The sequence below is a fragment of the Oncorhynchus tshawytscha genome, unplaced genomic scaffold (assembly GCF_018296145.1).
Source record: "Oncorhynchus tshawytscha isolate Ot180627B unplaced genomic scaffold, Otsh_v2.0 Un_contig_3401_pilon_pilon, whole genome shotgun sequence".
In the NCBI taxonomy this organism is placed as follows: Eukaryota; Metazoa; Chordata; class Actinopteri; order Salmoniformes; family Salmonidae; genus Oncorhynchus; species Oncorhynchus tshawytscha.
In genome coordinates, this window is record NW_024609627.1 from 154,609 (window position 1) to 181,420 (window position 26,812).

At 45.5% G+C, this 26,812-nt stretch overlaps 1 protein-coding gene across 10 annotated transcripts in view; it reads right to left on the reverse strand.

Annotated features, from left to right (window-relative positions):
• myo9aa (myosin IXAa) overlaps positions 1-26,812 on the reverse strand; it is a 152,055-nt gene that overhangs the window by 53,984 nt on the left and 71,259 nt on the right. For all 10 annotated transcript variants that reach the window (XM_042316442.1, XM_042316443.1, XM_042316447.1 and 7 more), the window contains 5 exons: positions 25,038-25,127; positions 15,229-15,345; positions 13,269-13,403; positions 4,019-4,140; positions 2,088-2,229 (listed from right to left, as the gene is read on the reverse strand). In XM_042316442.1, coding sequence (XP_042172376.1) covers positions 2,088-2,229; positions 4,019-4,140; positions 13,269-13,403; positions 15,229-15,345; positions 25,038-25,127 — 606 coding nt within the window. The remainder of the gene's footprint in view (positions 1-2,087; positions 2,230-4,018; positions 4,141-13,268; positions 13,404-15,228; positions 15,346-25,037; positions 25,128-26,812) is intronic.

Consider the following 26,812-nt stretch of genomic DNA (forward strand, 5'->3'; position numbering starts at 1 on the left):
GAGATAAAAAAAAGAGTGTGCGTGAGAGTGAGAGCGAGAGAAAGAGAGAGGGAGAACGAGAGTGTACGTGTAAGAGAGAAAGAGGAGAGAGAGAGACAGAGAAAGGGAGAGAGTATGGGTGAGAGAGGAGAGAGAGAGAGACAGAGAAAGGGAGAGAGTATGGGTGAGAGAGGAGAGAGAGAGAGACAGAGAAAGGGAGAGAGTATGGGTGAGAGAGGAGAGAGAGAGAGACAGAGAAAGGGAGAGAGTATGGGTGAGAGAGAGAAGAGAGAGAGAGAGAAAGGGAGAGAGTATGGGTGAGAGAGGAGAGAGAGAGAGACAGAGAAAGGGAGAGAGTATGGGTGAGAGAGAGAGAGAGAGAGACAGAGAAAGGGAGAGAGTATGGGTGAGAGAGAGAGAGAGAGAGAGACAGAGAAAGAGGAGAGAGAGAGACAGAAAGGGAGAGAGTATGGGTGAGAGAGGAGAGAGAGAGACAGAGAAAGGGAGAGAGTATGGGTGAGAGGAGAGAGAGAGAGAGAGAGGAGAGAGAGAGAAAGGGAGAGAGTATGGGTGAGAGAGAGAGAGAGAGACAGAGAAAGGAGAGAGTATGGGTGAGAGAGAGAGAGAGACAGAGAAAGGGAGAGAGTATGGGAGAGAGAGAGAGAGAGAGACAGAGAAAGGGAGAGAGTATGGGTGAGAGAGAGAGAGAGAGAGACAGAGAAAGGGAGAGAGTATGGGTGAGAGAGGAGAGAGAGAGACAGAGAAAGGGAGAGAGTATGGGTGAGAGAGAGAGAGAGAGAGACAGAGAAAGGGAGAGAGTATGGGTGAGAGAGGAGAGAGAGAGACAGAGAAAGGGAGAGAGTATGGGTGAGAGAGAGAGAGAGACAGAGAAAGGGAGAGAGTATGGGTGAGAGAGAGAGAGAGAGACAGAGAAAGGGAGAGAGTATGGGTGAGAGAGAGAGAGAGACAGAGAAAGGGAGAGAGTATGGGTGAGAGGAGAGAGAGAGACAGAGAAAGGGAGAGAGTATGGGTGAGAGAGGAGAGAGAGAGAGACAGAGAAAGGGAGAGAGTATGGGTGAGAGAGGAGAGAGAGAGACAGAGAAAGGGAGAGAGTATGGGTGAGAGAGGAGAGAGAGAGACAGAGAAAGGGAGAGAGTATGGGTGAGAGAGAGAGAAAGAGCGAGAGAAGAGCTAAGCATTGCACTCAGTTCACCCTCAGTTTAACGTACACATTAGCTCAGCTTCAATACATCTTTTTTAATTTCCTCTCTAGTGAGACTTTCATTGGAACAGGTAGGCAGCTTCTTGTATGGCAGAACTCCTGAGGTTTCCAAAACCATGTCCCTAAAGAAGCCATGTCATAGAGGATGGACTCGGTTTGAACTGGATTGCAACACCACTAATTAAAACCTTTCTTAATGCTCCTCTCCGCAGGGTAATTATATTGATTGATTCCTCATATATTGCCAATGTGGTTCCAACCAAGCTGTGAAATGTTACTTGGACTCTGTTCCATCCAAACACAACAATAGTAAATCCCATGGAAATGAACAGGTTGAATGAGTCCAAGAGAGAATGAAGCGTTTGTAGTTCGCAGGAGACGACACAGAAACCAGTTGAGCGAAACACGACTGCCCAGACCTGCACAATGTGTGACATATTCCTGGTTGCCAAGTCTGAGGTCTGGGTTATAGGACTCTGCAGCAGGGAACTGGGCCAGGAGAGTGATTAACAAATCATCCTGTACAGGTATGTGTAAGTCTTCACAGCCCATTACTGTGTGTGTGTGTGTGTGTGTGTGTGTGTGTGTGTGTGTGTGTGTGTGTGTGTGTGCGCCTGCCAGCTACAGCATACTGTATGACCAAATGCATGAAACATCTTGCCTGACTTGAATTACCCCACCCCACACACACACTGAGGTGACCCCTATATCCTTAACACTGCCGTGCTAACCTGAACCATGCTGGCTCTGATGTTCTCTTTTCACATGGTCCTTTCCAGGAGTATACCTGCCAGAGTAAACAGTAGTTTGTCCTACAGATATTTCCATTCCACTCAATGGAATGATTTAAGCTAGGATGCTATGACCCAGACAGTCAGACACTGACCTTGACCCCGTATTTGACCTTGCCGGCGTAGTGGCGGATGATGAAGGCGGGCTCCATGACGGCGGGGAACTCAATGTAGCCGTTGCCCTCATGCTGCCGCTTGAACTTGTCCAGCAGAGTCTGGTTAGAGGCCTGGGGGAAGCTGGGACAAGGGCGGCAGAGGGGATGGTGTCATCATGTCTCAGGGAGAATCATAATGCATACACATGCATTAGGAACACAGAGACACACGCAGGAACACAGAGACACACGCAGGAACACAGAGACACACGCAGGAACACAGAGACACACGCAGGAACACAGAGACACATGCATTAGGAACACAGAGACACATGCATTAGGAACACAGAGACACATGCATTAGGAACACAGAGACATGCATTAGGAACACAGAGACACATGCATTAGGAACACAGAGACACATGCATTAGGAACACAGAGACACATGCATTAGGAACACAGAGACACATGCATTAGGAACACAGAGACACATGCAGGAACACAGAGACACATGCATTAGGAACACAGAGACACACGCAGGAACACAGAGACATGCAGGAACACAGAGCAGGAACACAGAGACACACGCAGAGACACGCAGGAACACAGAGACACACGCAGGAACACAGAGACACACGCAGGAACACAGAGACACACGCAGGAACACAGAGACACACGCAGGAACACAGAGACACACGCAGGAACACAGAGACACACGCAGGAACACAGAGACACACGCAGGAACACAGAGACACACGCAGGAACACAGAGACACGCAGGAACACAGAGACACACGCATTAGGAACACAGAGACACACGCATTAGGAACACAGAGACACACGCATTAGGAACACAGAGACACACGCATTAGGAACACAGAGACACACGCATTAGGAACACAGAGACACACGCAGGAACACAGAGACACACGCAGGAACACAGAGACACACGCAGGAACACAGAGACACACGCAGGAACACAGAGACACACGCAGGAACACAGAGACACACGCAGGAACACAGAGACACACGCAGGAACACAGAGACACACGCAGGAACACAGAGACACACGCAGGAACACAGAGACACACGCAGGAACACAGACAGACGGACAGACACCTATTCATTCCGCTCCCTTCTTCTGGTCCCTATTGAATAATGATTCTGATTATACAGGAGCACAAAGACTTACGGGTGGTTCCAACATCCATAGAATGTAGTCACCCTTGAAAACTGACGTAAGGTCAGTTTTATATTTCCCCCGATAATGGCTAAGGCAAGGATTAATGGAGGGTGAGCTGATCCTAGATTTACACCTAAGAGTCAAACTCTCCCCATAGGGAGAATGTGGTTGGCCAGAGGAGGACGATAAACTCCTGCTTTCTCTCATGCCTTTAGAGACGCTGCACAGCAGTCCACTGCCAGAAGTGTTCACAGTAAACCAACAGCTTACAGGAAGAGGACAGGAAGAGTGGGACAGGGGGAGGCTAAGGGGAACTTGAGCTATGAAAAACACAGAGTGCCAGGGACTCGATTTCCAGCTATTTCAAGTGGGAGGAATTCAGTGTGTCAGTGTCCAGATCAGGAAGAAGCAGACCATTTAGTTACAGCACATGGAGAGGGAATTACCAGGATGTTGTACTGAAACAAAAATGTCAAATTTCAGCCATGCTTATGAATTAATTCAAATATGCTTATTAAAATGGTCTGTCATCAGACGAGGACTGTTAGGATATCAGGTTATGTATATTTTAAGACTTCATAGAGTCTGCATTATGATGAGACCTGAATATCTCCCATTACAGAGTATCATTGTTCTCCACTATAACATCACCTAGTCAGTCTTACGGAGTGGAATCACAGGTCGTATTTTGACCCAGGTCTGACAGAGAGCGAGAGCGAGCGCGAGAGAGAGAGGTCTAATGGACTCACTTGGACTCCTCATCCAGCAGGTGGAGCAGAGCAGTGGGCTTCTTACTGATGAGGTTGATGCAGCCTGTGTTGTCGATGTAGTCAATGTTGTGCCAGCTGATGCCCTCCGCCCTGTACTCCTCCTATACAATCAAATCAAATGTTTATTGTCACATGCGCGGAATACAACAGGTTACTGTGAAATGCGTACTTAAAAGCCCTTAACCAACAATGCAGTTAAGAAAACATGTTTTTAATCAAGTAAAATGAAAATAATAAGGCTATATACTGGGGGTACCGAGTCAATGTGGAGGCTATATACAGGGGGTACCGAGTCAATGTGGAGGCTATATACAGGGGGTACCGAGTCAATGTGGAGGCTATATACAGGGGGTACCGAGTCAATGTGGAGGCTATATACAGGGGGTACCGAGTCAATGTGGAGGCTATATACAGGGGGTACCGAGTCAATGTGGAGGCTATATACAGGGGGTACCGAGTCAATGTGGAGGCTATCTACAGGGGGTACAGAGTCAATGTGGAGGCTATACAGGGGGTACAGAGTCAATGTGGAGGCTATATACAGGGGGTACCGAGTCAATGTGGAGGCTATATACAGGGGGTACCGAGTCAATGTGGAGGCTATATACAGGGGGTACAGAGTCAATGTGGAGGCTATATACATGTGGGGGTACCAGGGGAGTCAATGTGGAGGCTATATACAGGGGGTACCGAGTCAATGTGGAGGCTATATACAGGGGGTACCGAGTCAATGTGGAGGCTATATACAGGGGGTACCGAGTCAATGTGGAGGCTATATACAGGGGGTACAGAGTCAATGTGGAGGCTATATACAGGGGGTACCGAGTCAATGTGGAGGCTATATACAGGGGGTACCGAGTCAATGTGGAGGCTACATACAGGGGGTACCGAGTCAATGTGCGGGGGTACATGTTAGTCCAGGTCATTTGAACATGTAGGTAGGGGTAAAGTGACTATGCATAGATAATAAACAAGGGGGGTCAATACAAATAGTCCAGGTGGCCATGTGATGGGTTAATTGAACACTGAGCTGAAGTCAATGAACAGCGTTCTCACATGTGTTCCTTTTGTCCAGGTGGGAAAGGGCAGTGTGGAGTGCAACAGAGAACACGTCATCTGTTGGGGCGGTGTGGGAATTGGACTGGGTCTAGGGTTTCCGGGATGAACAAATAGAAACATGAAGATGTGATCTCACAATGCTATGGTTCAACACTCAAGGTTTGGTCCTAGTCTAGTAAGAATCTTATCAACTCGTACTAAATACCACTGAGCCCCATAACATTGTATGGGACATCCCTCTTCTATGCTGTCTAAGTCCTACAGAGGTTTGGGTTGTCTGCCATAACTGCAGAGTCAGAACACTATGTATATGATAGTGGAGTAGGGGATAGCCCTGACAAACATCACATAACAGTCATTCACAGCCTACATCACACATTTCATCCCAAGGACAGGTAAAACAAGATTGTGGCCTGTACTCAAACTGTGTTTCTTCACTCTTGGCACTTGAGGTTGGTTGCACCTTAATTGGGGAGGACGAGCTCTTGGTAATGGCTGGAGTGGAATAGGTGGAATGCTATCAAATACATCAAAAACATGGTTTACATTTGTTTGACGCCATTCCAGCCATTATTATGAGCCGTCCTCCCCTCAGAAGCCTCCACTGAATCTTGGCCGGAACAAACAAAACAACAGTGTTCCAGTAGTAGTGTCGATACTGGGCCTGAACAAACAAAACAACAGTGTTCCAGTAGTAGTGTCGATACTGGGCCTGAACAAACAAAACAACAGTGTTCCAGTAGTAGTGTCGATACTGGGCCTGAACAAACAAAACAACAGTGTTCCTGATATTGGGCCTGAACAAACAAAACAACAGTGTTCCAGTAGTAGTGTCGATACTGGGCCTGAACAAACAAAACAACAGTGTTCCAGTAGTAGTGTCGATACTGGGCCTGAACAAACAAAACAACAGTGTTCCAGTAGTAGTTTCGATACTGAGCCTGAACAAACAAAACAACAGTGTTCCAGTAGTAGTGTCGATATTGGGCCTGAACAAACAAAACAACAGTGTTCCAGTAGTAGTGTCGATATTGGGCCTGAACAAACAAAACAACAGTGTTCCAGTAGTAGTGTTTTTTTTCCTGTTAGGCTAGAACACAGCACAACCCTTCCCTGTGCTGAGCCTGCCTGGACCACCGTGCTGTGCCAGCCTGGACCACCGTGCTGTGCTGTGCCAGCCTGGACCACTTTGCGGTTTAATAATATGAAAAGCATTCTTAGCATTTTGCAGTGTTTCTCCCCTACTGCATGTTGTTTCCTTGACTCGCTGGGGAAAAGAACGGAGTGATAAAGAGCTATAATCCCAGTGAGAGTTTCATCAAATCAATGGAGCCTCCTTTCCCCTCCTCTCTATTAGCCAAAACACACACAGTCAGCTGAACAAACCAGTCAATCTGTTAACCCTCTGCCCTCGCAAATAACGACGGGGAAATACCAGAACAAACCTCATTGGTGGCAGCATGGGCACAGAAACAATAACCTAATACGGTGGTTTATGATCCCAGTCTGCAGAAGAATGGAATGAACCAACGGCCCAGTCCTTCAATGCTTAACAAAAATGTTCATATTAGCCAGCCATGAACAATGTACAAGCTGACAGTGTTCATGGTTAGAATTTGGGAAAGGGGAGCTGATCCTAGATCTGTGCCTAAAAAGGGACCATATATATGCATTGTGTTTACACCACAAACACTGAACAAGGTCCTATAAAATGTTGTAGTGGATATTTCCCATATGGTAGGCTCAGGCTGATGTGTAACTGAATGTCATAGTGCATACAGCATCGGCTATGTTTGTCTGTTAACCTCCATCTCTATTCTGCTTCCCTCTCTTGACTCCATCACGTCTCCTTCAGTGAGCCTAGATCTATCCAACAACCTGAATGAACCCTGGTAGCACATGGAAAAAACAGAAAATTACATTTACAAGATCTCTATAAAATGGTAAAAACACATACCAAACAACATACCATTAACTGTATAATGAGCGCTCGTGTGCGTGTGTGTGTGAGAGCATGTGTGTGTGTGTGTGTGTGTGTGAGTATACACAAGTGTGTGATGTGTCTTACGATTCCAAGAATCCCTCCAGTGTGTAGTGATTTATGATGGTGATGTCATGCCTGCCAGATGTAGCTGGAGATGAGCCAACTTGACGTCTGTACACTTTGTCCCCCCGTCGCTTGTTCCGACACACACACGCACGCACACACACACATTTCCTTTCATTGAGGGGCAACTAGCACCTCCCCTCGCGCACTGTCAGAGTTACCCAACACAAAGGAAACGGCTCAGTCCAACAATATTCAAAGGACTTGGCAAATGCAAATACAGGCTAGCTGAATATATCTCTTTAGACAGGATACTTATGGGGGAAAATCTCCTTGATGCCACCTTGATATTGTCTCCATGTTGATCTGTCATCTATTAGGGCCTCCACTAGGCCTTCACAATGCAGCCTCTCATCTCTTCGGTTTCCTACAACTAGATGTGCAGGTCAGTCACGCCATCACAACAATACAATTCCAGAAATGCAAATAAATCCCCTGCTTTATGCAATTTCCCATGAGCACAAATAACCTGCCATCTGCTGACGTCGAGCCCTTGAACAATGCTAGAACGGTTCTACACCGGTTCTACACTGACCCTGGCTCCAATCCATGGCAATTAACCCCGTCCTTATTTTCTGTTAACCAGAGGACTTGGACGTCTCCAAATGGGACCTTCCTGTCAAGTAAAGCACTGGGCAAAACATGCCTGGACAACTACGGTGAGTGCTTGGAAAAGGTAAAGCATTAGAATCGATGATCCTTGTGCTACTCAAGCAGGTCACATTCACAGCCCGATTCTTGGATGTCAACACGGTCACACATTGATGATGGGCTGGTGTGTTCTCATTCTAACAGGGTCTGAACATGCCTGTCTGCACAGAGAGCCTTTTAGTGGGACTTACAGGATCATACAATATGGAGACATTTTCTAGTCAATCATTATCATGGACTTTGAGGGCATGTTGGTGCTTTATAGACTATGACTTCAATCAGCCCCAGTTCAGTCAGTAAAACCATCAAGGCCCATGCTGTGTTTACAGTATGAACATGCCAACTTCAGCACAGCGTAACAACACGAGACAAGATGATCAACACGATTGTGGTCAGCTAATAGCAGTATGAAGACTGTTGACCCTGCTAGCTGGCTGTGTACAGTACAGTAGACCACCATACTAGCTGGCTGTGTACAGTACAGTAGGCCACCATGCTGTTCATTGAGTGTGACTGGACCATAAACACTGCTCTAATGACAGTCCTGCTCTATGTTGCCAGCAGTGGTTTAGACGTCTGATGGTTTGCCAACACTTAGAGTGTGGAGTTATTAGCTGATATGACAGTCACTGGGGAGTGAGACGCTGCAGCCTGCTGAATGACGCACTCCACCCGATCTCTGGAGGAATTCAGGCCACGCACACACACACACACCTCTCTCTTATAGCAATGCCTCTACGAGAATGTGCATGCCTGGGATGTCTCAATTTTTTTTTTTTAAGAATTTGCATTTATAAGATCAAAATATTTATTTTCTAAAGGTAGCAGATAAGCACATAACCACCATAAACGTTAGTGGATAAGGACATTTACAACCACCAGAAACAGTAGTGGATAAGGACATTTACAACCACCAGAAACAGTAGTGGATAAGGACATTTACAACCACCAGAAACAGTAGTGGATAAGGACATTTACAACCACCAGAAACAGTAGGGGATAAGGACATTTACAACCACCAGAAACGGTAGGGGATAAGGGCATTTACAACCAGTCCTCTGTCCGGTCCTCTGGCAGTCTCTATGGGGGTGCCACAGGGTTCAATTCCCGGGCCGACTCTTTTCTCTGTATATATCAATGATGTTGCTCTTGCTGCGGGCGATTCCCTGATCCACCTCTACGCAGACGACACCATTCTATATACTTTCAGCCCGTCATTGGACACTGTGCTATCTAACCTCCAAACAAGCTTCAATGCCATACAACACTCCTTCCGTGGCCTCCAACTGCTCTTAAACGCTAGTAAAACCAAATGCATGCTTTTCAACCGATCGCTGCCTGCACCCGCATGCCCGACTAGCATCACCACCCTGGATGGTTCCGACCTTGAATATGTGGACACCTATAAGTACCTAGGTGTCTGGCTAGACTGCAAACTCTCCTTCCAGACTCATATCAAACATCTCCAATCGAAAATCAAATCAAGAGTCGGCTTTCTATTCCGCAACAAAGCCTCCTTCACTCACGCCGCCAAGCTTACCCTAGTAAAACTGACTATCCTACCGATCCTCGACTTCGGCGATGTCATCTACAAAATGGCTTCCAACACTCTACTCAGCAAACTGGATGCAGTCTATCACAGTGCCATCCGTTTTGTCACTAAAGCACCTTATACCACCCACCACTGCGACTTGTATGCTCTCGTCGGCTGGCCCTCGTTACATATTCGTCGCCAGACCCACTGGCTCCAGGTCATCTACAAATCCATGCTAGGTAAAGCTCCGCCTTATCTCAGTTCACTGGTCACGATGGCAACACCCATCCGTAGCACGCGCTCCAGCAGGTGTATCTCACTGATCATCCCTAAAGCCAACACCTCATTTGGCCGCCTTTCGTTCCAGTACTCTGCTGCCTGTGACTGGAACGAATTGCAAAAATCGCTGAAGTTGGAGACTTTTATCTCCCTCACCAACTTCAAACATCAGCTATCTGAGCAGCTAACCGATCGCTGCAGCTGTACATAGTCTATTGGTAAATAGCCCACCCATTTTCACCTACCTCATCCCCATACGGTTTTTATTTATTTACTTTTCTGCTCTTTTGCACACCAATATCTCTACCTGTACATGACCATCTGATCATTTATCACTCCACTGTTAATCTGCAAAATTGTAATTATTCGCCTACCTCCTCATGCCTTTTGCACACATTGTATATAGACTCCCCCTTTGTTTTCTACTGTGTTATTGACTTGTTAATTGTTTATTCCATGTGTAACTCTGTGTTGTCTGCTCACACTGCTATGCTTTATCTTGGCCAGGTCGCAGTTGCAAATGAAAACTTGTTCTCAACTAGCCTACCTGGTTAAATAAAGGTGAAATAAAAAAAATAAAAAAATAAATAAACCACCAGAAACGGTAGGGGATAAGGACATTTACAACCACCAGAAAAATGTCTGCCTGCTTATGACAAGTAGCACGTGGTTGCTTTAGTACATTCTTATGAGTATTGAGTTCAGAACTATACCAGAGTATTGTCTTGTTCACTTCAGTTCAGAACTACAGCACCAGTCTAAAGTTTGGACACACCTACTCATTCCAGGGGTTTTCTTTATCTTTACTATTTTCTACATTGTAGAATAATAGTCAAGACCACAATGCCAAGAGTGAGCAAATCTGTCATCAAAGCGAAGGGTGGCTACTTTGAAGAATCTCAAATATAAAATATATTTAGATTTGTTTAACACATTTTTGGGTTACTGCATGATTCCATATGTGTTATTTCATAGTTTTGATGTCTTTAGTATTATTCTACAATGTAGAAAATAGTAAAAATAAAGAAAAACCCTTGAATGAGTAGGTGTGTCCAAACTTTTGACTGGTACTGTATACCAGAGTATTGTCTTGATTGAGCTCTAACACTTCAGAACTATATCAGAGTATTGTCTTGATTGAGCTCTAACACTTCAGAACTATATCAGAGTATTGTCTTGATTGATCTCTAACACTTCAGAACTATATCAGAGTATTGTCTTGATTGATCTCTAACACTTCAGAACTATATCAGAGTATTGTCTTGATTGATCTCTAACACTTCAGAACTATATCAGAGTATTGTCTTGATTGATCTCTAACACTTCAGAACTATATCAGAGTATTGTCTTGATTGATCTCTAACACTTCAGAACTATATCAGAGTATTGTCTTGATTGATCTCTAACACTTCAGAACTATACCAGAGTATTGTCTTGATTGATCTCTAACGCTTCAGAACTATATCAGAGTATTGTCTTGATTGAGCGCCAACACTTCAGAACTATACCAGAGTATTGTCTTGATTGAGCGCCAACACTTCAGAACTATACCAGAGTATTGTCTTGATTGAGCTCCAACACTTCACTAGTAGCATGATGCAATGGCCCAACCTCACCAAAGCATGAAGCAAACAAACCCTCTTAGAAGTTGAGTGAGTGCTGTACACGTTCAAAAGCTGTGGCTAATTTTTAACATGGAGGTTAATGACGGCAGTGACTTTATGGATGGGTGCCTTTGTACAGGAGGCCTCCTTGAGCAAATACAGTATGTGTCATTACCGAGATGGTACTGTTAAAAGGAACTCTCCAATCAGTTTCAGTTGTACTCACTAAGGCTTCATTTAGACAGGCAGACACATTCTGATATTTTTTCACTAATTGGTCTTTTGACCAAGCAGATCACCTTTGAAAAAGATTGATGTCATTGGTCAAAAGACCAATTAGTGGAAAAAAATATCAGAATTGGTCTGCCTGTGTGAATGCAGCCTAAAAAGTACTAAAGGACAATCGTGATTAAACATGATGTTTACCTACAAAGCTGATCATGACCGAAACAACCTTTCTCTCCAATCCAGTCAGTTAACACCAACACACATCCATCATAATGAGGGTTGAGGTGGTAACAGCCATCCATCTTAATGAGGGTTGAGGTGGTAACATCCATCCATCATAATGAGGGTTGAGGTGGTAACATCCATCCATCATAATGAGGGTTGAGGTGGTAACATCCATCCATCATAATGAAGGTTGAGGAGGTAACAGCCATCCATCATAATGAGGGTTGAGGTGGTAACATCCATCCATCATAATGAGGGTTGAGGTGGTAACAGCCATCCATCATAATGAGGGTTGAGGTGGTAACATCCATCCATCATAATGAGGGTTGAGGTGGTAACATCCATCCATCATAATGAGGGTTGAGGTGGTAACATCCATCCATCATAATGAGGGTTGAGGTGGTAACATCCATCCATCATAATGAGGGTTGAGGTGGAAACATCCATCCATCATAATGAGGGTTGAGGTGGTAACATCCATCCATCATAATGAAGGTTGAGGAGGTAACAGCCATCCATCATAATGAGGGTTGAGGAGGTAACAGCCATCCATCATAATGAGGGTTGAGGTGGTAACATCCATCCATCATAATGAGGGTTGAGGTGGTAACATCCATCCATCATAATGAGGGTTGAGGTGGTAACATCCATCCATCATAATGAGGGTTGAGGTGGTCCAACATCCATCCATCATAATGAGGGTTGAGGTGGTAACATCCATCCATCATAATGATAACATCCATCCATCATAATGAGGGTTGAGGTGGAAACATCCATCCATCATAATGAGGGTTGAGGTGGTAACATCCATCCATCATAATGAAGGTTGAGGAGGTAACAGCCATCCATCATAATGAGGGTTGAGGAGGTAACAGCCATCCATCATAATGAGGGTTGAGGTGGTAACATCCATCCATCATAATGAGGGTTGAGGTGGTAACATCCATCCATCATAATGAAGGTTGAGGAGGTAACAGCCATCCATCATAATGAGGGTTGAGGTGGTAACATCCATCCACCATAATGAGGGTTGAGGTGGTAACATCCATCCATCATAATGAAGGTTGAGGAGGTAACATCCATCCATCATAATGAGGGTTGAGGTGGTAACATCCATCCATCATAATGAGGGTTGAGGTGGTAACAGCCATCCATCATAATGAAGGTTGAGGAGGTAACAGCCATCCATCATAATGAGGGTTGAGGTGGTAACATCCATCCATCATAATGAGGGTTGAGGTGGTAACAGCCATCCATCATAATGAGGGTTGAGGTGGTAACATCCATCCACCATAATGAGGGTTGAGGTGGTAACATCCATCCACCATAATGAGGAAGTAAGATAGATCCATCATAATCAGCAGTCAGAGGGTTGAAGAGGTAAGTCATGTGGCGGTCAGCCCCATAATAAACCCTATTGCATAACCCACTGGAGGAGCTGGTCTCCTCTTTAAAGGACCACTGTATTGTAAACTTCCATGTAAGTGCATTGTGGACGTACAGTTTAGTACTGAAAGGGTGCAGGAATGCCAAATGCCTTACCTGCTCAAGCTTAAAGATGTGCTGATTGAAGTAGTGTTGGAGCCTCTCGTTGGCGAAGTTGATGCAGAACTGCTCAAAGCTGTTGTTTTCGTAGTCCTCAAAGCCAAAGATGTCCAGCACTCCGATGGAAAAGATCTGTGAGGGATACATGAGGGTGAAATCTCAATTAACAATATGCTTTTTGACAACAACAAAAAAACAATTCAACATGAAAGTCTAACTGAGAAGGTTTGGGAAGGTTACCAAAGACCCTTAGGCGCATAATGGAAAACAAGGTTGAAGCTGTTCAAACAAAACCACTGATGTCACTGATTCCAGAAGGTGGTTCATACTGTGATTTATTAAATCAATAAAACAACTTGTCTCTGCCAAGGTGTTCACACTCTATTTGAACACCTGTAACAGAAGCATAAAGCCAGTTATTCTGGGCGGAGAGGTGAGCGTCAGGTAGCCTTCGAGAGGTGAGCGTCAGGTAGCCTTCGAGAGGTCAGCGTCAGGTAGCCTTAGAGAGGTGAGCGTCAGGTAGCCTTAGAGAGGTCAGCGTCAGGTAGCCTTAGAGAGGTGAGCGTCAGGTAGCCTTAGAGAGGTGAGCGTCAGGTAGCCTTAGAGAGGTGAGCGTCAGGTAGCCTTAGAGAGGTGAGCGTCAGGTAGCCTTAGAGAGGTGAGCGTCAGGTAGCCTTAGAGAGGTGAGCGTCAGGTAGCCTTAGAGAGGTGAGCGTCAGGTAGCCTTAGAGAGGTGAGCGTCAGGTAGCCTTAGAGAGGTGAGCGTCAGGTAGCCTTAGAGAGGTGAGCGTCAGGTAGCCTTAGAGAGGTGAGCGTCAGGTAGCCTTAGAGAGGTGAGCGTAGCCAGGTAGCCTTAGAGAGTCAGCGTCAGCGTCAGGTAGCCTTAGAGAGGTCAGCGTCAGGTAGCCTTAGAGAGGTCAGCGTCAGGTTCAGGTAGCCTTAGAGAGGTCAGCGTCAGGTAGCCTTAGAGAGGTCAGCGTCAGGTAGCCTTAGAGAGGTCAGCGTCAGGTAGCCTTAGAGAGGTGAGCGTCAGGTAGCCTTAGAGAGGTGAGCGTCAGGTAGCCTTAGAGAGGTGAGCCTGTAACCGGAGGGTTGCCAGTTCGAATCCTGAGTCCGATGGAAACCAATCTGGCAGGAGGTGAGCTGGCAAAAGGAGGGTAAATGTTGTGCCCTTGAGCAAGGCACTTAACTGCCCCAACAACAGCTCCCTGGGTGCCCAGTGTGGCAGCCCCCCACACCTCCCCAAAACCTGTATATGTATGCAGTAAAGTACTTAAGTAAAAATACTTTAAAGTATTACTTAAGTAGTTTGGGGGGTATCTGTACTTTACTATTTACATTTTTGACAACTTTTACCTCACTACATTCCTAAAGAAAATAATGTACTTTTTACTCCATAAAATGTTCCCTGACAACCAAAAGTACTCATTACATTTTGAATGCTTAGCAGGACGGGAAAATGGTGCAATTGACACACTTATTAAGAGAACATCCCTGGTTATCCCTACTGCCTCTGATCTGGCAGACTCACTAAACACAAATGCTTCTTTTGTGAATGATGTCAGTGTCGGTGTGCCCCTGGCTATCCGTAAATTTAAAAAAAAAAAAAGAAAGAAAATGATGCCGTCTGATTTGCTTAATATAAGGACTTTGAAATGGTTTATACTTGCACTTTTGATACTTAAGTATATTTAAAATCAAATACTTTTAGACTTTTACTCAAGTAGGACGATTGGGTACTTTTTCCCACCACTGTATGTTTGCGTGTCTTTCGGAGAGGTTGGGTTAAAAGTGGAAGGAAGTAACCTTTTAGTTGGACCTTGAAATTGACCAATCAAGTGATCTTAGTCTTAATGAAGTGGAGAGGTGAGCATGTCATCAACGCATGACATTGATATATTATAAGCAGACATAAGTATGTTGTAATAAAGCATGATAGCAGTCACATTGGTCTTACCTTGGTGCTCTCCTCCAAGTCCCGGTTGTTGAGCAGTGCGTGGTTGATCCGGAACACAATCCAGTCAAACAGTGCGCTGTACAAAGACTTGGCCATGGAGTCTCGCACCGTGCCCGCCTGCAGGAACATACACAACCACACATCCATGTTACTAGTGACCTACTGCACCTCACTATTCATCCGTGTTACTAGTGACCTACTGCACCTCACTATTCATCCGTGTTACTAGTGACCTACTGCACCTCGCTATTCATCCGTGTTACTAGTGACCTACTGCACCTCGCTATTCATCCGTGTTACTAGTGACCTACTGCACCTCACTATTCATCCATGTTACTAGTGACCTACTGCACCTCACTATTCATCCGTGTTACTAGTGACCTACTGCACCTCACTATTCATCCGTGTTACTAGTGACCTACTGCACCTCGCTATTCATCCGTGTTACTAGTGACCTACTGCACCTCGCTATTCATCCGTGTTACTAGTGAGCTACTGCACCTCACTATTCATCCGTGTTACTAGTGACCTACTGCACCTCGCTATTCATCCGTGTTACTAGTGAGCTACTGCACCTCGCTATTCATCTGTGTTACTAGTGAGCTACTGCACCTCGCTATTCATCCGTGTTACTAGTGAGCTACTCCACCTCAATATTCATCCATGTTACTACTGACCTACTCAACCTCAATATTCATCCATGTTACTACTGACCTACTCAACCTCATTATTCATCCATGTTACTAGTGAGCTACTCCACCTCACTATTCATCCCTGTTACTACTGACCTCAAAAGAGTGAATGTGAAAGACCTGGGCCCATATTCACAAAGCATCTCAAAGTAGCAGTGCTCATCCGGGATCAGAACCTCCTCTTATTCATTATGATCAAAAAGACAAAACTGATCCTAGATCAGCACTCCTACTCTGAGACGCTTTGTGAACACGGGCCCTGGTGCCATGGGTGATCAGTTAGGTACGTATGGAATACCCTAAACACTTCCATCAGACAATGGAATCAACTTCACTTGTGCGGATTTCCTGCTTTAATTATACAATGTTCCTAACATCTGGGCCCCATCAGGTTTGTCTTCAACAAATAACTAATAAACATCTAGAAATCAAGATGCATTTGTTGCTTGTTTTTCTACCTTGCAATCAAACAAGGCTAAATCTCTTCCAATATATACTGAACAAAAATATAAAAACGCCACATGCAACAATTACTATGATTTTACTGAGTTACATACAGTTCATTGTAAAAAAATCAGATCAAGTGAAATAAATTCATTAGGCCACTTGGGACCAAGGCACACCCACTGGGGAGCTAGGCACAGACAATCAGAATAGGTTTTTCCCCACAAGAGGGCTTTATTACAGACAGAAATACTCCTTGGTTTCATCAGCTGTCTGGGTGGCTGGTCTCACATGATCCCGCAGGTGAAGAAGCCGGATGTGGCGGTCCTGGGCTGGCGTGGTTACACGTGGTACTGCCAAATTCTCTAAAAACGACGTTGGAGGTTGCTGATTTCCTTGAAAATTGTTGCATGTGGCGTTTTATGTCTTTGGAAGAGATTTAGCCTTGTTTGATTGCAATGTAGAAAAACAAACAACAAATGCATCTTGATTTCTATATGTTTATTAGTTATTTGTTTGAAGCCAAACCCGATGGGGCCCAGATGTTAGGAACATTGTATAATTAAAGCAGGAAATCCACACAAGTGAAGTTGAATACATTGTTTGATGGAAGTAAACTCAGCAAAAAAAGAAACGCCCCTTTTTCAGGACTCTGTCAAAGATAATTCGTAAAAATCGGAATAACTTAACAGATCTTCATTGTAAAGAGTTTAAAAACTGTTTCCTGGGCAGCGCAGTGGTCTAAGGCTGTGCCACCAGAGACTCTGGGTTCGAGCCCAGGCTCTGTCGCAGCCGGCCGCGACCAGGAGGTCCATGGGGCGACGCACAATTGGCCTAGCGTCGTCCGGGTTAGGGAGGGTTTGGCCGGTAGGGATATCCTTGTCTCATCAACTACTGTGGCGGGCAGGGCGCAGTGCATGCTGACCAGGTCGCTAGGCGTACGGTGTTTCCTCCGACACATTGGTGCGGCTGGCTTCCGGGTTGGATGCGCGTTGTGTTAAGAAGCATTGCGGCTTGGTTGGGTTGTGTTTCGGAGGACGCATAGCTCTCGACCTTCATCTCTCCCGAGCCCGTACGGGTGTTGTAGCGATGACACAAGACATTAACGACTAACAATTGGATACCACGAAATTGGGGAGAAAAAGGGGGTAAATAAATAAATAAATAAATAAAACCGTTTCCCATGCTTGTTCAATGAACCATAAACAGTTAGTGTCTTAACAACTGTTCCACAGGTGCATGTTCATTAACACCTTACAGACGGTAGGCAATTAAGGTCACAGTTATGAAAACTTAGGACACTAAAAGAGGCCTTTCTACTGACTTTGAAAAAAAAATGAAAAAAAGAAAAGATGCCCAGGGTACCTGCTCATCTGCGTGAACGTGCCTTAGGCATACTGCACGGTGCAGCGAAGACTGCAGATGTGGCTAGGACAATAAATTGCCATGTCCGTACTGTGAGACGCCTAAGACAGCGCTACTGGGAGACAGGACGGACATCTGATGGTCCTCGCAGTGGCAGACCACGTGTAACTCCTGCACAGGATCGGTACATCCGAACATCACACCTGTGGGACAGGTACAGGATGGCAACAACAACTGCCCGAGTTACACCAGGAACACACAATCCCTTCATCAGTGCTCTGACTGTCCGCAATAGGCTGAGAGAGGCTGGACTGAGGGCTTGTAGGCCTGTTGTAAGGCAGGTCCACACCGGCAACAATGTCGTCAATGGGCAAAATCCCACCGTCGCTGGACCAGACAGGACTGGCAAAAAGTGCTATTCACTGACGGGCCGCGGTTTTGTCTCACCAGGGGTGATGGTCGGATTCGCGTTTATCGTCGAAGGAATGAGCGTTACACCGAGGCCTGTACTCTGGAGCGGAATCGATTTTGGAGGTGGAGGGTCCGTCATGGTTTGGGGTGGTGTGTCACAGCATCATCGGACTGAGCTTGTCGTCATTGCAGGCAATCTCAACACTATGCGGAACAGGGAAGAGATCCTCCTCCCTCATGTGGTACTCTTCCTGCAGGCTCATCCTGACATGACCCTCCAGCATGACAATGCCACCAGCCATACTGATCGTTCTGTGCATGATTTCCTACAAGACAGGAATGTCAGTGTTCTCCCATGGCCAGCAAAGAGCCCGGATCTCAATCCCATTGAGCACGTCTGGGACCTGTTGGATGGTAGGGTGAAGGCTAGGGCCATTCCCCCCAGAAATGTCCTGGATCTTGCATGTGCCTTGGTGGAAGAGTGGGGTAAACATCTCACAGCAAGAACTGGAAAATCTGATGCAGTCCATGAGGAGGAGCTGCACTGCAGTACTTAATGCAGCTGGTGGCCACACCAGATACTGACTGTTACTTTTGACACCCCCTTTGTTCAGGGACACATTATTCAATTTCTGTTAGTCACATGTCTGTGGAACTTGTTCAGTTTATGTCTCAGTTGTGGAATCTTGTTGTGTTCATACAAATATTTACACGTTACGTTTGCTGAAAATAAACACAGTTGACAGTGAGAGGACGTTTCTTTTTTTGCTGAGTATAGTAACATGGATGAATATTAGACATATAACAAAGACTTGAGTCATGTTCCCAGTCCTCGGTCCCCATCGGTCCTCTGTCCCCGTCACGTCAGACTTCTGTCCCCGTCACGTCCGGTCAGTCATTCCTCTGTCCCTGTCACGTCAGTCCTCTGTCCCCGTCTTATGTCCAACTCCGAAATGAAAACACTAAAGTTCTTATTAGATACACTAACGTAGTGCCCTCCCCGTTTCACGTGCCTAACGAACATGACCCAGGAGATCCGTGAGCAGGGCCATATTCATAAAGTGTCTTAGAGTCGGAGTGCTGGTCTAGGATCAGTGTTGTCGTTTTGATCAGAATGAATACGATTACATGGACAGGGGGGACCTGATCTTAGATCAGCGCTCCATGTCTGGTTAATATCTTTCAAGCACAGCATTGTGACTCGTGGCATGGCAATGGGGCTTCAGCAGGTGGCCACAGGAGGCGAATCCTGGGATGGCACCCTGTATTACGTCCCAGCAGCACCTCTCCTGGTCATGATTAATGACATTAGTCTGCCTAATGACCATCAGAGTGACAGAGGCACTACCCATCCAATCTACTGTAGAACAGACACCAATGAAAACATTACCCCTCTGAGGATAGGCAGCTGATAGCATAGAGGTGTCAAGGAATGAGGCAATGTGTTTTACAAGGAAATGGAAATAGAGTGAGAGAGATGGTGTAATAGCAAAGTACTAGGACGTTTTCACACAAAAGTATTACTGATCTAAGTACGATGTGCAAAACGGGCAATTTCACAATTGACTACAGTATATCGACTACAGACACGAAACATGCAACATAAGTTTTAATAACATAACCAAGTTTCTCTTTAGGAAGGCTTTCTGTTGAAAGCTGGGTTCTTTGGTGTCCTTGTCCCCTGTAGTGTCAGCTGGGTTCTTTGGTGTCCTTGTCCCTTGTAGTGTCAGCTGGGTTCCTTGGTGTCCTTGTCCCTTGTAGTGTCAGCTGGGTTCCTTGGTGTCCTTGTCCCTTGTAGTGTCAGCTGGGTTCCTTGTCGCTTGTAGTGTCAGCTGGGTTCCTTGTCCCCTGTAGTGTCAGCTGGGTTCTTTGGTGTCCTTGTCCCTTGTAGTGTCAGCTGGGTTCCTTGGTGTCCTTGTCCCTTGTAGTGTCAGCTGGGTTCCTTGGTGTCCTTGTCCCTTGTAGTGTCAGCTGGGTTCCTTGTCGCTTGTAGTGTCAGCTGGGTTCCTTGTCCCTTGTCCCTTGTAGTGTCAGCTGGGTTCCTTGTCCCTTGTAGTGTCAGCTGGGTTCCTTGAAGTGTCAGCTGGGTTCCTTGTCCCTTGTAGTGTCAGTTGGGTTCCTTGTCCCTTGTAGTGTCAGTTGGGTCCTTGTCCCTTGTAGTGTCAGCTGGGTTCCTTGTCCCTTGTCGTGTCAGCTGGGTTCCTTGTCCCTTGTCGTGTCAGCTGGGTTCCTTGTCCCTTGTCGTGTCAGCTGGGTTCCTTGTCCCTTGTCGTGTCAGCTGGGTTCCTTGTCCCTTGTCGTGTCAGCTGGGTTCCTTGTCCCTTGTCGTGTCAGCTGGGTTCCTTGTCCCTTGTCAGTGGGTCAGCTGGGTTCCTTGTCCCTTGTCGTGTCAGCTGGGTTCCTTGTCCCTTGTCGTGTCAGCTGGGTTCCTTGTCCCTTGTCGTGTCGTGTCAGCTGGGTTCCTTGTCCCTTGTCGTGTCAGCTGGGTTCCTTGTCCCTTGTCGTGTCAGCTGGGTTCCTTGTCCCTTGTCGTGTCAGTGGGTCAGCTGGGTTCCTTGTCCCTTGTCGTGTCAGCTGGGTTCCTTGTCCCTTGTCGTGTCAGCTGGGTTCCTTGTCCCTTGTCGTGTCAGCTGGGTTCCTTGTCCCTTGTCGTGTCAGCTGGGTTCCTTGTCCCTTGTCGTGTCAGCTGGGTTCCTTGTCCCTTGTCGTGTCAGCTGGGTTCCTTGTCCCTTGTCGTGTCAGCTGGGTTCCTTGTCCCTTGTCAGCTGGGTTCCTTGTCAGCTGGGTTCCTTGTCCCTTGTCGTGTCAGCTGGGTTCCTTGTCCCTTGTCCCGTGTCAGCTGGGTTCCTTGTCCCTTGTCGTGTCAGCTGGGTTCCTTGTCCCTTGTCGTGTCAGCTGGGTTCCTTGTCCCTTGTCGTGTCAGCTGGGTTCCTTGTCCCTTGTCGTGTCAGCTGGGTTCCTTGTCCCTTGTCGTGTCAGCTGGGTTCCTTGTCCCTTGTCGTGTCAGCTGGGTTCTGTCCCTTGTCCCTTGTCGTGTCAGCTGGGTTCCTTGTCCCTTGTCTTGTCAGCTGGGTTCCTTGTCAGCTGGGTTCCTTGTCCCTTGTCGTGTCAGCTGGGTTCCTTGGTCAGCTGGGTTCCTTGTCCCTTGTCGTGTCAGCTGGGTTCCTTGTCCCTTGTCGTGTCAGCTGGGTTCCTTGTCCCTTGTCGTGTCAGCTGGGTTCCTTGTCCCTTGTCGTGTCAGCTGGGTTCCTTGTCCCTTGTCGTGTCAGCTGGGTTCCTTGTCCCTTGTCGTGTCAGCTGGGTTCCTTGTCCCTTGTAGTGTCAGCTGGGTTCCTTGTCCCTTGTAGTGTCAGCTGGGTTCCTTGTCCCTTGTAGTGTCAGCTGGGTTCCTTGTCCCTTGTAGTGTCAGCTGGGTTCCTTGTCCCTTGTAGTGTCAGCTGGGTTCCTTGTCCCTTGTTGTCAGCTGGGTTCCTTGTCCCTTGTAGTGTCAGCTGGGTTCCTTTCCCTTGTAGTGTCAGCTTGTCCCTTGTAGTGTCAGCTGGGTTCCTTGTCCCTTGTAGTGTCAGCTGGGTTCCTTGTCCCTTGTAGTGTCAGCTGGGTTCCTTGTCCCTTGTAGTGTCAGCAGGGTTCCTTGTCCCTTGTAGTGTCAGCAGGGTTCCTTGTCCCTTGTAGTGTCAGCTGGGTTCCTTGAAGTGTCAGCTGGGTTCCTTGTCCCTTGTAGTGTCAGCTGGGTTCCTTGTCCCTTGTAGTGTCAGCTGGGTTCCTTTTCCCTTGTAGTGTCAGCTGGGTTCCTTGTGTCAGTTATCCTGTCTTGTTGTGCCAATTTGTTTTGTATTTGGGTTTTATTTATTATTTTATGCACTTCAAGATTATTCTGTATAATGAAAAAAAGTGTTCACAAATGTTATAAATTATTATTATTATTAGTATTATTATTAGGAGTCATTAACTCATACCATCACAGACAGTGAAGGGCAGTTTGTCATCTTCTGTTGCCATGCCTGAATGTCCATTAATCAACCAGGTGAGATAGATTTACCACACACAAAAATGTGACTGAATTGTGTGGGAAGTTAGTATAGTACATTTCCAGTATAAGTGCCTGCAGAGCTTCAGATGTCTACTTTTGCTCAAAACATGCCATTATACAACGGTCCAGCAAAAGTTGAAATGACAGTCTTTTACATCATTTACTACTTTATTTTTAGCGACTACAAAAAGATCTGCCTAGCAACTCCCAAAGATCATACAAAATGCTATTTATATTGCTAGCAAGAGTCTTCAAAAGTGAGAGGCCTTTTCATTATTTAAAAGAAGTTGGATTCAGAACATTCCGGTGAGCATCAGTCTTTTAAATATCTCAATAACAAAATGGATAAGACCTGATCCAGGAAACGAGGCATATCTCGCAAGTCATGACTTCACAGGAGAGCCGCTGAACGTAAACATTTTTTTTCAAAATGCATTTTTGGGCAGAATGCCTTGTCAAAAATGTGAGCTTTCATGTGCCTTAATAACAAACTTGTATGCCATCTGTAAATGCAATTGTTAAATTATGAGCCTTGTTGGTTAAACCACAGAAGTTAAACCACAAATGATTGGCTAAGATAATAAGTGGGCTGGAAATGCCGAGAGATGAGTTCGGATTGGTCTGCCATATAGAAGGCTTCTGTCTATTTGAGCTCGTCAGTCTGTGTTGGTAATCCTGTTGAACGAGGCTTTAAAAAAATGTATTGTGTAGTGGAGCTGCATATGTGTTGCTCTCCACCTCCGGGAGGATCAAGTTTTGAAATCAATGTAATTAGAGTATGACAGATAAAGAGATGGAGAAAACACCTCCGGATTACATCTTCAAACTAAGGGCAACCGTGGCATGGCATTCCTGACAGGGAGACGCGTCCATCACGCATGAGGATGTATACAGGTAAAATAGCTAGCTACATTTTCAGATATTACACATTTCTAATTTTGACAGAAAGTGGTTTAATTTCAAGCTACTGTTAGCTGTCTGGCTGGCTCCCTAGCTGACGTTATTATCCGTATCCCAGAGCCGCTTTTCTAGTTAGAGCCTAATGTTCGCTAGCTGGTTGGTTAGCTCCCCGCACTGTGGCATTGTTGGCACTGTTCATTGTGGTTTAACTAGCTAACGTTAGCTGGCTGACTCGTTAGCTAATGTTACTTGACGTGTGTACAACACCCGTTGAATATGGCCGGTGTCAGTCTGCAAAAAAGCGTAATGAAATTGTTTCCAGTAGAGCTGGTTAGGCTGTTTTCATGTTATCCATAGGTAAACAAATTATCGGCCAGAGCGTCAAGTATGCGCTCTGAGAGCAAAATGAGATGGTGGGGCAAAAGCTTAAGAGGGTGTGAACAATGCTCTGCAACAAAAGACCATCAACTTTCAAAGCAGAATTACTTTCCCATTGTTGCTCAAATACAGTTTATGATATACCACTTTGTAGCTCTGTAAAAAAACACAATTTCAAATGTTCCTCCATAAGACAGAATCCAGGTGGTGAGTCACGATTAGAGAGAAAACAAATCCATGGTACTTGAGTTTTCAAGTAGTAAAATACCAGTTGAGACTACAGGGCGAATGAGTAAAAGTTCACTGTTGCAACTGTTACAACAATGTTTACAGAAAGGACCACCCAAAGAGCTGCCAGAACAATCAGCAGTGTTTGTTCATATAAAATGGCTCTTAAACAGCTGGAACGAGGGCGTAGCTGTGTTTTGCATTATATGGTTGATAAAGTAGCGGTCTCGTGGATTATAAAAGTTTTGTGTAGTGAGAAAGTGTGTTGTATGCTGTGATATGGCATAGCCACATGCTAGTTGGGGAGGTAGAAAAGGATCGACTTTGTGGAAAAGATTTAGATAAAATACCCATCCAACATGTGGACATACTGTAGGTGTAAATAACAAAAAATAATATGCAATTATACTAAAAAGAATAATTATACTTTAGAATTACACTTAAAAGAATAGGCCTTTGATTTCCACTTTGTGAGCTTGTTGGTCAGTCTTTCAGCTGAGTCTTGTCTGCATTACATGGCCGTAGTGCGTTTGTTTTCAGAGAATCCCTCTCTGGTTTCTGTAAACAAACTAAGCAGCTCTCTGATGCTGCAGCCTTTGTGGACTAGTGTTGAGGAAAAGGAACTTGTGCCACTGGATTGAGAGCTGTGGCAGTCTTTCTCAAAAGGGACTTTTTTCAGTAGCTTGGTGTAAGGCTGACTTGCAATGCGGATGCACATTTCAAGGACACTTTTTTAGTGAACTTAAAACCATATCTAGGTGTTTGCATGGTTACAAGCACACTCCCATTAAAGGGGGTCTGCTCGGTAGGGCCAGTGGAACTAACAGCTCTACACACAGCCACTTCCCACTCAGTGTTTCCAAGGTCAAAATGATAGATGTGGTATATGAGTGCATGTGCGCGCGTGTGTGTGTGTGTGTGTGTGTGTGTAGCTGTGAGTTCCGCTGGCCCTGCAGAGCAGACCCCTTTTAACGGCCCTGACATCCGCCATGGCCTACCCCACTGTAGACATCAATCTGATCCCTCAACTATCCACACCCAACCAGACAGACAGACGACAGAGACTGACAAACAGACCAGCTCTGACTCCAGCTCCTTCACAGCCTGCCCTGGGACTGGGACACAGTGTTTCCCCTATACCGTTATTTAGATAGGCAGGGTACCTACTATACCTTAGCATTTACCAATGCAGAATAATGCAATATGTCTTGATGGTCAAATTTTCAAGAATACTTTGGGATTGGGTTGAGGAATGGTACATCTTGAGGTAAGGTGGAGTATTTGACTGTGCCTCTTCGTTGCACTAAGGGTTGAGAATGTTTGGGATGAGTTTCAGGTTTGTGCTGTTGACTTGGTCTCACCTCAGCCAGTTTGTAGGGCACGATCAGCCTCTCTCCCACTGTCATGGTCTTCCTCGTCGTCAGGGCTTCAAATAGCATCTCCTCCTTGACCTGTACAGAAAAGAGACCACAATTCATTTCACAGTTGAAAGCTATTTCTGTTTCAGAAACACAAAGCCCATTCTTCTTCTGTACACAAACACCAAGCCCTACAACAGCTTTCATTCAGCCGAATGTTTAGGTAATGAGGGTGGATATGTCCCTGCTATGTTTAGAGGGACGGGCACTCACGCTCACGAGAAAGACTTATTCCTAGTTATTTAAGAGGGCCAGCGGCCTGCACTATCCAATTAACATCCTGGAACTAGAGGGGAGAAGAGGCAGAGTGTAGGCTCTGTCCCAGCACAGTGCACTTCTCTTGGATGTAGACTATGTCCCAACTCTGGTTGCAAAATTCCTGGAACGTTCAATAAATTCCCTGGTTTAACAGAAAACCTGGTTGTAGGAGTCCAGATTTCCTGCTTTATTTCCTCCTCATTCCTGGGAATCTTACAAAACGGGATATCGGGAAAGCCAGGGAATTTACCGAAAGTTCCAGGAATTGTGCAACCCTAGTGGAGGAATCACAGCAACACTTTATCTGAATGTACTTAAATACTGATTACAAACCATCTCATATTTTAAATCACAAGTAAGCTGTATAAATCATTACACATCTCATTTATCTATTATTTTAACATTATTTTAAAATGAATTTCCATTTATCTGTAAAATGCTTGACAGACTCTGACCCAACCCATTTGGGGAACATATGTTCTTTCACATGAGCACAAGCCATGTTCCTTAGCCACTAGCTGCTCCTGTTGCTTTCCTGCAAACCTCAACGATGGTTGGATCAGTATTCTGAAAATACATCTGCCCTTATAAGTCCTGACTTCTGTCCCTTCACAGCACATGTTCACTGGAAAAACGATCATTCATAAACTGAGGCAGAGAGAGAGAAATAGTGTTGTGCCTACAGAATATTTGTAGACGGATGACAGAATTAGAAATGATGTAATTATACGCTGCATGCAAACCAAATTCCTGACCGAGGAATTGCATTTTCCACCGAGTGGCTTGGTACTGAAAAGCCTTGCGCACAGTACAGTATGTCACTGCAAAAGCATCTGAAAACATCCCGACTCTGAGAAACAAAGTGCTTGTGTGGATGGGAACACATTTGAAGAATAGATTTCCACACTATGTAGGTCTCATTCAATCAACATCTGTTGTATCCATTATAAAACAAGAAAATTAAAAATACAATTTTAAAAAGCCTTGCCTTTCTTGAACTTTAACTCACAGGTGTATTTTCTTACTAGCACCGACTTGGTTGATAGCTCCTTTATTGAGAAGAAATGGACTATGGCTGTGATACGTAGTTGTCTTACCTAGCCATCTTAACATGAATGCATTAACTTCTTTGGGACTGGGGGACAGTATTGACTAGCTTGGATGAATAAGGTGCCCAGAGTAAACTACCTGCTACTCAGGGCCAAAAGCTAGAATATGCATATACTTAGTAGATTTGGATAGAAAACACTCTGAAGTTTCTAAAACTGTTTGAATAATGTCTGAGTATAACAGAACTCATATGGCAGGCAAGAACCTGAGACAAAATCCAACCAGGAAGTGGGAAATCTGAGGTTTGTAGTTTTTCAATTGATTGCCTATCCAATATACAGTGTCTATGGAGCCATATTGCACTTCCTAAGGCTTCCACAAGATGTCAACAGTCTTTAGAACCTTGTTTC